Genomic DNA, 11549 nt, shown 5'->3' with positions numbered 1-11549 from the left:
CAGACCCGACGTCATGTCGAAAAAACTTACAGTAAAATAAATTTGCGAACACAAGTCGGGATTCCATCACCATAAATCGTCCGTTGCTAATAATATATCGAACAAAATTGAAAACATTTTCGATTTCGTATCTTATCGTCACTTAACCAAAAGAGATTAAAAACAGAAAAATATCAAAGCCAATTGCTAGCTCAAATACTGTACTCAAAACGATGATTATTAGCCAATAAATATTTAGCGAAAATTTCACGACTTTCGTTTTTCTTAGTTTTCGCGACAGATTTTTTGTTATTTTAATTTCAAATTATTATGGATATCACCTATATTTTTGTGATTGTGATAATGCTTTACTTTTGCGTTGTCTTTCCGGTAAATGGAATAAAAATAAATAATAAAATTGTTAATAAATTGCCGATTAATCTATCGTTGACTAACATCACACAGTTGCAATTGAGACGTTACGTTCGTATAAGACGCGAAAGATTAAATTCACAAAGACCAACGACCAGAAACCACATAACCTACAGGCGTAATGTGATTCAACAAAACAATAATCATATATCATCGGAAGAGCAGTCAGATCACCGCTTTTTATTCAATGTATCGAATACTTCACCCGGGACAGAATCTCAGAGGGACGATGCAGCTGCCAGTAGACGATTATGATATGTGAAAGTAAAGATTTAACGATTTGAAACTTGTAGGATATTTAGAAGCTGAACATCGTCAGCAAATAATTGATATTCAAAGGGAAATTGAGCAACAAGCGATTCGAAGACGAGAGGAACGCAATGCTTCTAATAATGCTAACAGTGGTAAGTTATAATTGGATTAAATTTCGGCATCAATTATTTCGATATAAAAATTTTAAGTTTACTTGAAAACATAGACGATCCAGCAGCCGTCTATAGTCAACAGATTATTGATTTACAGAGAGAAATCGAGCAACAAGCCATTCTCCGACGAGAAGAACAAAGATCAGACGCATATACTCCTCACATGCCTCCCAGATTGATCAACAGTTCTACAATTCGTACGTTCGTTTTAATTGTGAAAATAGCTTATTTCAGTACCAAACATGTTCATTGTCTCTTGACTCATCCTTTGCAAGGTACTTCCATTTTTACAATCACACCCAACAGCACGATGGGAACTTCCAATTCTAATGTAAATTATCCTCACGCTCCACCATTAACCCCAGACGGAGGTAGAGAAACGTACATTCATTTTGCGAATCGATCAAACTCTAAAGGTAAATTGTTATTTCTGAACAACGACTTGGAGTAGAAAAAAATATTAAATTTTTGAATTAGACGACGAATTGCCAAGCTACGACCAAGCTGTTGCCTTTAAATCCACTACGGAATCTGTGACTATTAGTCGATACTAGTCAATGTGTGTTGTGTATGGAAGGATTCGACGAAGTTTATTTTTCAAAGTTCTATGTGTCGGCTTATCGAAGGAGGAAGTGATAAGAGTGTGTTAGTGAGTTCAAAATGCTTGTTGCTTATCTTACACTCTAATAATAGTGATTCAATATAACGTGCGTCTGTCAATAAATTTTTATGGTTTTCATTTCTTATATTTCGTCTTTTTTTGGATAATAAGAGTAATCCACCTGATAAAACGGAGGCATCACCTTATTTTATGGCATCAATTTAGATACACTAACACAATATCCCGACGAACATGATAACGAATCACCATAATTGGCACTGAGGTGCGTTGCTGTCATAGTCTAATTTGAATCATTGGACCATTTCCGTAATTTGCACAGACAGTAATAAAAGTAAGTAACTTACCTTATTGAACGGCTATTAATCTGTTATCTACAACGATGAGCTATGCCTAATGCAGCATATATAGCAAAACTTATGTTTAAACAAATGAAGTAGAAGACTTTGCATAAATCTCTTGAAAATATTCGATGATTGGAAGTCACAGATTCGATCATTGTACTAGTTATGTCCTTGCCGTAATATAACTCGTAATCGTAATAGTTCGACTTTCACTCACATTTCAAGTTTGTTAGATCAGATCATCCGAAAGTTAAAACTTTTGTATACAACGGAGTCAAGCTCACTTTACAGCCAGAGTTCATCTCGTATTTATGTCTAGTTGCCTATAAGATTTTGGAAAACTCTTAAGATTCAAATTTTTGCTAATGTCAGTACGTATCAAGTTGGTAACACTAAATTTTCGCTGACGAAAATTTCGCTCTATTTTTATTTCATCAGCGAAAATGATATATGAAGAATATGTGTATGAATCATATTGACATTCAGTTCGCGTCCTCCACTGTTTGTTTGTGGTTCAATTTGTATTTGAATGAAAACGGGATATGGAAGAAGAAACATATTTTATTACTGAAGTAGCTAGTGAAACGGAAGAAAAACCATTGATATCGAATAGTAACGACAAAGTGGAATCGAACGGAAAGTCTGCAGATCTCCTTTTTATAAAGAAGTAGGTATCGCACAGTTGAAATAAAATCATTTATGTCTGTAAATTTCAATAACATCGAATCCCGTCGCTTGTTGTTTCAAAACAGTCGTAACAGTAGAAAATCAAGGATTGTGTCCATTGCTGAGAAACGATTGTTAGCCAAACTGGTTGAGAAAGAGCCGGCACTGTGGGATAAAAATAATGAGCTTCATTTCCATGGTCCTGCTTTATTAGCGGCTTGGCGAAAAGTTTCTAAGCAAATGCCCGGCCGTGAAGGTAAATTTATTTTCGTATGAGTGTCGTATCAAACAGGAACTGAATTGCGAGATTTAGTGGCCGAATGCAAGATAATTTGGAAAAGTTTGAAAGATGCAGTCAGAAATCGGAAAAATAAAATTGCACGGGCAAGTGACGGTGCGGACGAATCTCGAGTTAGGAAAAATGACAACGATATGGATTGGGAACTCGGTGATTGTTTGACATATTTAATGGATGAACCGAGTTCAATTTCCAGACTTCATCAGAGGTATATTTTAGGTAATTCATTCTCGCTTTAGTTTCCTGCTATCCATTTGCTCGTTTTTGTCATAGATCGTTTCCAATGGAATTTGAAAATTCTCAAACATCTGAGATGCGAATTATTTCGGTTGATTCCGCTAACAAAACTCCATCAATTGATAAACGTACTACAGCGAATTGTAACGACGACACATCTGCATCTGAATCAGGTTCTATTTGCACGGTAAGTGTATACATTTACCAATCGTTTGGTGTGATGGTTTGTCAATGTGGTTGTTTGCAGGCGGAAGATAAACAACAGGAAGCTGATCCTCTTTTCGTTGAATCTATGGTGAACATGGCAAATAGCTTCAAAGAACTTACGAAAGAAGTCACTCAGAAACAAGGGTGTTGTGAGAAGTCTCCACTAAAATTCGATTACATCTGGCGAAATTTGGACGTGTTTTTTCACAAATTGCCGCCTGAAGATGTTGATGAGCTAAATTTTAAGTTTATTCAAATGGCATACGAACGAGTTAAGAAAGCTAGAGATTCGTAGAGGAAGCAGAATAGTTTATCTGAAACATGTAATGAGACTTTCTTTGTATAAATTTATTCACAATTGGCACTCAAGGCACTTGAGACAGTCATATCAAGCTATAACATTAAAATCGATTCAATTTAAACGACCTGTTCTCAATAAACAAAATTGTCATCTAAGACGGACTTGACTGCTGATACGAACACGGTGAACTGAAAACCTTTTTCACTGAAGTGCGCCAATAAAAGCCTCGTAACGTTTAGTATTTCTGTGTCTAATTATTTATTCCATTTGCATATCAAGACGTAATACGACAAACACTTTACAGTGAGCTATTTTATTCGCTTTTAAATTTTACCTATACTGCACTGCATACGTGTGCGTTATATCTTATCAGACTTACAGCTATAATCTCGAGTATACGCTCACATTTCACTTTAATTAAGTATAGGCATTGGATGAAAAAGCTATTCAATATCAATATTTTGAACATTATCAGAGAGTCACAGACCAAAACTCTTTTGTTTCTTTCAATATGAAATCGAAGTTTTAGTTCCGTGTTGCAGTCAAAGAAAACGATTCAATTTTTATTAGTTTGTAGGGCACGAAATTAGACCAATTAGCTATGGAAGCGAGTACCTATGCATGGGCTGTGATTTTAACATTTTTCGTATTGTATGGATCGGTAAATGTTGAGTGTAAACACACCAAATTTTGTGAATAATAAAATTCGATTCATTTACCAAACAAAGATTCAGCTTCGAAAATGCTTTCTTCAGATGTTATATTCGGGCGAACGGACTGCATCAACAAGTATATCACACTACAAAAGCTTTTTATTTTCATCTGAATTGATAATGTTAAAAAATCATTAACTAGATCGATTGTCCAGCAGCTCTGTGTACACGATTGAAAATGATAGTGTCGTAAGAACGTTCCGAAACGATCAAGATTCTTTGGGATGCGTAAATGGTTCGCATAAGGATAAAGGTATTACAATACGGTTTAGCGTTTTGAAAATTGATTGATTAACCGCTCATTTGTTAGACGACCTACCCACCTACGATCAAGTTATTGCTTTAGACAAACTCAATCCAATAAACCGTTTATCGTCATCGCCAGAAATTATCTCGACGTCAGATGTACCTGTAGCAACACGATCTTCAAATGTGATCGCATCATCAAATGTAAACAATGATAGATAAGTGAAAGGCCATCACAGAAATCTTTGTATAGTAGAAAAAACGTATCATTTTATTCACAGCTGGACACATACAAGCTAAATGTGTAAATTAATTTAAGTTCTTAAAGAGTAAAATAAAATTTAGGACCATTGTTACAAAGGGTTAATGGAAATTCTACTTAATGACCATGTTACCTCGAGGTTGATCGATTGGTATCGACACTGCTTGATCATATGAAGGTGGAGATTCACCTGGAAATTAAAAACGGCAAATGTGAAATGTGGTAAAAAAATGCTGAATTTCGAAAATAGTTGTGGCTGGTTGTTTTACTTAACATTTAACTCATGAAAATGTTTGTGAATACTTAAGAGTCATATCGCCAAATCTTCAGGCGATTTTTTTAACTTTGGGAACAAGCGGTCTCCGATTTTAATGAGTAATAGCTCATTCACTATATTTTTAGTCATAACTCTCGTGGATGCACTCGCGCCAAGCAGTGCGTATACTCTACCTGTAGGTATTTCCAAGGCCGACATTCGTACAACATTACAACAATTTAAAAAAAAAAATTCTTGAGTTATTGTTGAAAACCTGTTTTCGGTACCCTCTGACATGTCTTTACTTTTGAGTTCTTTTCACAGAAAACATTTTTTTTTAGAAAAAGTGAAAGATACGTGTTTCCTAGAGTTGAAAGACGAATCCAATGAGCTATCACTCATTAAAATCGGAGATCGCTTGTTCCCCAATCCCCTGAAGTCTTGGCGATATGACTCTTAAATAAGTGGAAAGAAATGCGAGTGGGACATTCAATTCTTCAAGTTCGTAAGTTTAAGAATTTCTGTTACCTGCAGAGGAATTTATTGATTTTAATCCCTTCACAGGTTTCACAAGTCAGACGCTTCACTAAATGTGAATAATTACCATCACTTACCAGCAACTGTACCACTACAAAAGAAAACGTTTAGAACGAGCGTTGAACATGCATTCAAAAAGTTTTTCTGCCCTTCGTTGAGATTGAGTTGCCGGTAGGTGCTGGTCGTTATTCACAATAGTGTAACTCAGAGTATTTGTCGTTTATTTTATTCGTCATTATCGATAACAGATGCATTGCCGATAAATTTTGTTCTCAGCTACGAACTTATCAAAAATCTGACCAATTCTTTGGTAATTAGGCTCGCGCTAACTTTATCAAATTTTACTCACCAGATGATACGTATGGAGGTGGTCTGCCATTCGACATTTGTCTCTGCAATTCCGGATAGGCTGAGTTCAACTGACCAGTAGTTGGTATTGTATATACAACTGTGGTGTTAGTGTTCTCGATATTATTTGCTGCTGCAACTAATTTGAATGGTTTGAAGTGAAAAAATGGAATGAAAAATATCATGATGATTATAATCACCTGCTCTTCGCGACGCATTTTTGTAATGTCTTCGATCGAATGAGTACTGAAAAAGAAAATTGATTTACGGCATAAGTTGGCTGTTTTCGGATGTATTTTCTTCAAAGAAAGAAGCACCTTAGCTAAGAACGTTAGTGTGATAACAAAGAAAATACTGAGTGGAACCCAGAGAATAGCACTCGTATGCATGTTGATACTAAGATTTACAAATTATCAAAACAAATTTCTGAGCACCCCAATAACTTCCATTAGGCTCGAAAGAAAACTGAGTTCGTTACATTGAAAATGAGCAGATGTTTATTGCTGCGGCCTTTTCGAATTGTGTTTCTCGAGGAAATAGAACTAATGAAAAACACCTTATTTTGAAACTGACTTTATTTTAACCACTGAACGACTGCGTGAATATTTAAGTCGTGCTGTTGATACTCTGTGGATCATAATGTCATTGGTTAAAAATTATAATCGGCTCTGATTTATCGAATAGATAAAGTTATTTTTGTTAATCGGATTAGCGATAGGATTGGACTTTTATCAATGTAATTCGACTATACTGTTAAGGTAACGGAAAAGCTAGACGATTTGCAATTAAAATTCCGATTCCCAGTGAAAGTGGAACAAGTAGCATTTTTATGTCCATCGACAGTTGATAAATGAGGATAGTCTCGTGATCGTTGTATAAAGAGAAGCATTTAAGCAGGGCCTAATATTTAAAATTTAATTATTTAAAAATTTAAAAACTTTAAAAAGAAAAATATTCATTCAACCTGCAACAGGCTCGCGGTGGGGTTCAACAAAACCTAAATAGAGTCGCGACACCACCTCTGATTTTTCTTCATGTTCTTATTGAGGGATTCGAGTACATAAGGAACCATATTCAGTTTGCGGATTCATCCAGCCGTTTCGGAGAACCGGCACTCATGGCGGTGCGGGACCGATGAGTCAATTTGAATGCTTATTGTTATCGCGACGAATAGATGGACTAATTCTAAGCTAATCGTGTTGAAATGGCTTCCCTCGACAACCTGACCGCGTATAGCTACAGCCAGCTGAAGTCGAAAATTCGACATTTTTAAATAGTTATATTTCCAAGATGACGATAGTTTGAAACTCTTTGAATAGCGATATTGGTAGAGGATCCCATGCTATATTAAACGCCGAGAATCGATTATACAAAATTTTACTGAAAAAAATACAAAATTTTTGTACAATATTTGAAAAAGTTTATTTTTTTAATACACAGGGAGACCCTTCTTGCAACAAAACAATAATGCCTGATCAACCTGCAGTCTAAGCTTTACAACGAGACCAAACTTGACATACCAGCCTCACAACAAGTATCTTTTACAACATTTTGTTTGCAGCAAGGTCACTCTACGACGAAATTTTCAATCTATTATCTATCTTCAAGTGCGCTTTCCTTTAGGATGAGTGGAATGGTTATCCATTCTTCATAAATAAGTGGTTTAAGTTATTTGAAGCATTTCTTACAATGATTACGTGTATCTAAATGCTTCAAATAACTTAAACCACTTATTTATGAAGAATGCATAACAATTCCACTCATCCTAAAGGAACGGGCACTTGAAGATAGATATTAAATTTACAATTTTTGTAAATGCTGCAAACAATATGTCGTAACAGATACTTGTTGTGAGGCTGGTATGGCAAGTTTGGTATAGTTGTAAAGCTTAGACTGAAGGCTGATCAGGCATTATTATTACAGATTATTACATTATTGTGTATTACAGATGAGTTCAAGCACGACAGAGTAAAGTTAACCAGGCAGGAGCGCTGGTTTGATTAGGGACCTGAATAATCTAGTAGCCCTATATTTTTTGCGAATAAAATTTTTCAATTTATGTCAGTGTTCATTTGAGTTCATTTTCATACTGTGTATTAGGTCCCTTGTTTGACGTTTCGAAAATGAACCGCTCCTGCCTGGTTTATTTTACTCTGCCGTGGTTCAAGTTTCGCCGAGTATGATAAAAATAAACTTTTTCAAATATTGTACAATTCAGTAAAATTTTGTGCAATCGATTCTCGGCGTTTAATAGAGCATGGGATCCTTTACCAATATCGCCATTCAAAGAGTTTCAAACTCTCTTCATCTTGGACATATCTTCAACTTTAGCTGGCTGTAGCTATACGTGGTCAGGTTGTCGAGGGAAGCCATTTCAACACGAATTAGCTTAGAATTAGTCGATCTATTCGTCGCGATAACAATCTGCATTCAAATTGACTCATAGGTCCCGCACGGCCATGAGTGCCGGTTCTCCGAAACGGCTGGATGGATCCTCAAGAATGTGGTTCCTCATAGTACTCGAGTCCCTCAATAAGAACATGAAGAAAAATCAGAGGTGGTGTTATGACTCTATTTAAGCTTTGTTCAACCCACCGTGGGCTATGATTAATAAAAATTTCAGAAAGAAGCAACAATTAAGTAATATGGTCTTATAAAGCCAAATAAATGTTCAAAAAAATGAAGTAAGAGATTTGAAAATAATGTATCGAACATATTTCGATCAAAAGAAGTAATAGATCCGAATTGCTGACATGTTAGCTGTCTGTGTAAGTGAACGTCAGTACATATGTGATGTCGACTGAATAAACTAAATAGAATTATTTGAAGATCCTTGAAGATTTTCCATTTTTTTCTTTTAAGAAATAAAATTCCGGAAAATAAGCTTTGACTCAAGATTATGTCCTACTTAAGGATAGGCGAGGCCACACTCTGCATAAACACAACATGAAACTAATACTTAAATTTCTTAGATTAATCAAATAAATGTATGCATAAGACGTATGTGAACCACTTCATTAAGGTTCACCTATCCACTTATTGATAATCAAATAATTCTCTGGAAAATTTCTGTTCGTCACAATAAATAAATCCGCAGATTGATAACGTTTTAAGAATTGTGTGCCGTTTCCACATTATTATTCCTCACTATTCTTGTTTCGTTGTGATTAAGACTTATACGGAGTAATTTAAATCATCTAAATGAGACACTATTACGTCATAGTTTGTCAATTTTGTCCTAACGACAATCAATCTTTCACAGATGGCATGAGCACCAGTATAATTATCAAATCTGTTAGTTACTGTGGTTACCCTCAAATACACTATCACTAGCAGTATTATCACAAAACCGATGGGAATAAATATTAAAAAAATGAAATTATCCATTTTGACCACCAACTCCACAATTTTGTTTACACAAATGAGAGACAACTTCTTTTTCTTTGAAGATAAAAATTTTTATCAATCAAACATGGACAGTGTTATCTATGTCAGTATACACAATTGTATTGCCTACACTTTTTTTCGTTTTTTTATTTTTTGAGCCAGGGTTGAATGGGTCAAAATAACTAGCCATTGTACGTGACTAACCTTAATTACACTAGTACAAATGATTATAAAAAATATTGTTAACGGCAGCCAAATGTAGATGTAAGTCATTTTAAAAAAATAAGTTAAAAAAAAGGTCCACAAAAAATATTACGAGTCACACACAATCACGTTTACAAGACAAATGTGTTTATGTTGCCGATATCCGGTTTAATTTTTGAAATCGATTTTGGATTGTGTGCCTTATCTTTTATGAAATCACATTGATAAAAGGAAAATCGAAGCGATTATACGATTTGACTCTTTGATGACGAGACAGTTATTGTATAGGAAAATTTAGCCCCTTGCCAGCGTGCACAAGGGCGTACGAGAGCACACAGGTACGGATATTTTCTTTAAAAAAAAACTCTACAGGCGGGGAAATATAAGAAGGTACATTTACAATCTAATTTTTCTTCTTCATTCCACATACATTACCAATGTTACGACACTTACGTATATATATATATATATATAAGGTGTGTATTGCATGTGGATTTTGAATAACTTCGATTGGATGGTATTCGTTGAAAATGTGACTTGTTTATTTTCTCGTACGATTATATCCTGTACAGTTTTTTCAATATGTAAGGTTTCGATTTGTCAGGGCTGAATGGACTTTGTGCTGAATGGGTTTTACTTCTTTGCATCAGAATTGGTGCTGACGAATTGTACAAATGACACAATTTGTGCTGCTTGAAGCTCGTACGATACATATACAACACTATCAATAAGTAGGTATGTACTCAATTTGTGCATCCATTTTCTACAGTATTCTACATCCATGTCTAGATATCTAATCTATTTAAGTAAAAAAATGTTTTTATCTATCGATATCGTTAGCTGGGTCTTAATATTGGAATTAAAAGGAAGAACAGCAAAACATTCGTGTGTTGCAAAACAAAAACGCTGCTAACACCAAAAATATGCAAATTCACGTGATTTATTCGAAGGTGACACGATCCATCGCATTTAGCCTCAACTCTGGTGCAATGCACTTTTGTACACCCATATCTCCTAAACTGTTCCTGCGATGAGCTCATATGTATGATTGATTGGTGGCATATGATATTCAGATTATCAGTAGTAATAATCTCAGTTCAGGAAGTGTTTTGATGAAGAAGAAAGAACTAAATTAGCTGTACACTTTTATCTGTTGTGTCTGTCAGAGAAAGGATTAGTTTAACAGGAACCAGAGACAACTTCTTGAAAAGGCAGTTCATTGTCCTGAAACTGATGTCCTCAGCACTTTCTTGATATCTTTACAAGTTCATCATGCTACTTGCTTTAACAACTTCCATAAGACGGACTTTTGACTCGTCTATCCATTCAACAAGCTTACTTTGAAATTTATTTGAAACACATATTCAGTTAACTGGCAGAATCACTCCATGGGAGCAATTCTTATTCACATGCTATAACATCCACATTACTGATCTCATCTCGAGTAATGATTACATTAAACCACTAACCAAAATCAAACAAACAAACACCAGTGTTAACACCAACAGTGGTAGCCAAATGTACATGGACATGTTGACTTGAGTGTGAAGGAACTAAACTAAGTTCTTAACTTTACCAACACATTTTGTAGCATTTATTAATTCACCAATGCCAACAACTTGTATACGGGCATGTTTTCGAATTAATTAAAATCTGATATTATCGTGATATGTTCTAAACAGCCTCGATGAAGCGGGTAACAGTGGCAGAGTCACTTTGTCGTTGCGACATTTTGCGACAAAATGGAACAACAACAACAAATGTGACAGTTAAGAAACTTCTTGATTTGATTTTTGTTTCAACGTGTTTGATGTGTTTCATCAAGGTGTCGATTGTAATTTTACTCTACAATGGTTTTATGTGCTGTAAAGGGATGTCTGGAAACTGGCAAACACCGTTTCCACTATTTAAAGAAAATGAAATCAGTCAATTTGCCTCTACGAAATACTCAGAATCAAAAAATATGCGTGGAACACTTTCAATACTTTTCGAATTCAGAGAAACGAGATCCTCAATCGGATACTTCCGAAGGTTTCATGTATGAAAATGGGATGTGCTATGAACAAGTGGAATTTCTGGACAGTACAC

The 11549-nt window shown here is 35.2% G+C and overlaps 3 protein-coding genes across 14 annotated transcripts; 2 read left to right on the top strand and 1 right to left on the bottom strand.

Moving 5' to 3' along the window:
* Positions 1-203: 203 nt before the first annotated feature.
* Positions 204-1542, top strand: LOC119081544. The gene is made up of 6 exons (XM_037190559.1): positions 204-369; positions 445-652; positions 705-815; positions 890-1033; positions 1112-1252; positions 1314-1542. The coding sequence occupies exons 1-6, from the start codon at positions 310-312 to the stop codon at positions 1388-1390; spliced, it is 741 nt and encodes a 246-aa protein (XP_037046454.1). The 5' UTR covers positions 204-309; the 3' UTR covers positions 1391-1542.
* Positions 1543-2158: 616 nt separating this feature from the next.
* On the top strand, positions 2159-4826 carry LOC119081541. The gene is made up of 8 exons (XM_037190545.1): positions 2159-2466; positions 2552-2721; positions 2779-2971; positions 3037-3187; positions 3248-4169; positions 4237-4297; positions 4364-4474; positions 4532-4826. The coding sequence occupies exons 1-5, from the start codon at positions 2342-2344 to the stop codon at positions 3500-3502; spliced, it is 894 nt and encodes a 297-aa protein (XP_037046440.1). The 5' UTR covers positions 2159-2341; the 3' UTR covers positions 3503-4169; positions 4237-4297; positions 4364-4474; positions 4532-4826.
* Positions 4718-11088, bottom strand: LOC119081542. Of its 12 annotated transcripts, none has more exons than XM_037190558.1 (4): positions 10931-11088; positions 6071-6116; positions 5872-6000; positions 4718-4919 (listed from the first exon to the last, which is right to left on the bottom strand). In XM_037190558.1, the coding sequence occupies exons 1-4, from the start codon at positions 10991-10993 to the stop codon at positions 4843-4845; spliced, it is 315 nt and encodes a 104-aa protein (XP_037046453.1). In that variant the 5' UTR covers positions 10994-11088; the 3' UTR covers positions 4718-4842. The 12 variants fall into 12 exon arrangements, with proteins under 12 accessions (XP_037046453.1, XP_037046452.1, XP_037046447.1 ...); XM_037190557.1 differs by having other exon boundaries at positions 5872-6003; positions 10931-11087; XM_037190552.1 differs by having other exon boundaries at positions 5872-6009; positions 10931-11084.
* Positions 11089-11549: the final 461 nt, after the last annotated feature.

Source organism: Bradysia coprophila, unplaced genomic scaffold, assembly GCF_014529535.1.
Source record: "Bradysia coprophila strain Holo2 unplaced genomic scaffold, BU_Bcop_v1 contig_358, whole genome shotgun sequence".
In the NCBI taxonomy this organism is placed as follows: Eukaryota; Metazoa; Arthropoda; class Insecta; order Diptera; family Sciaridae; genus Bradysia; species Bradysia coprophila.
This window is presented reverse-complemented; position numbering and strand designations above follow the sequence as displayed.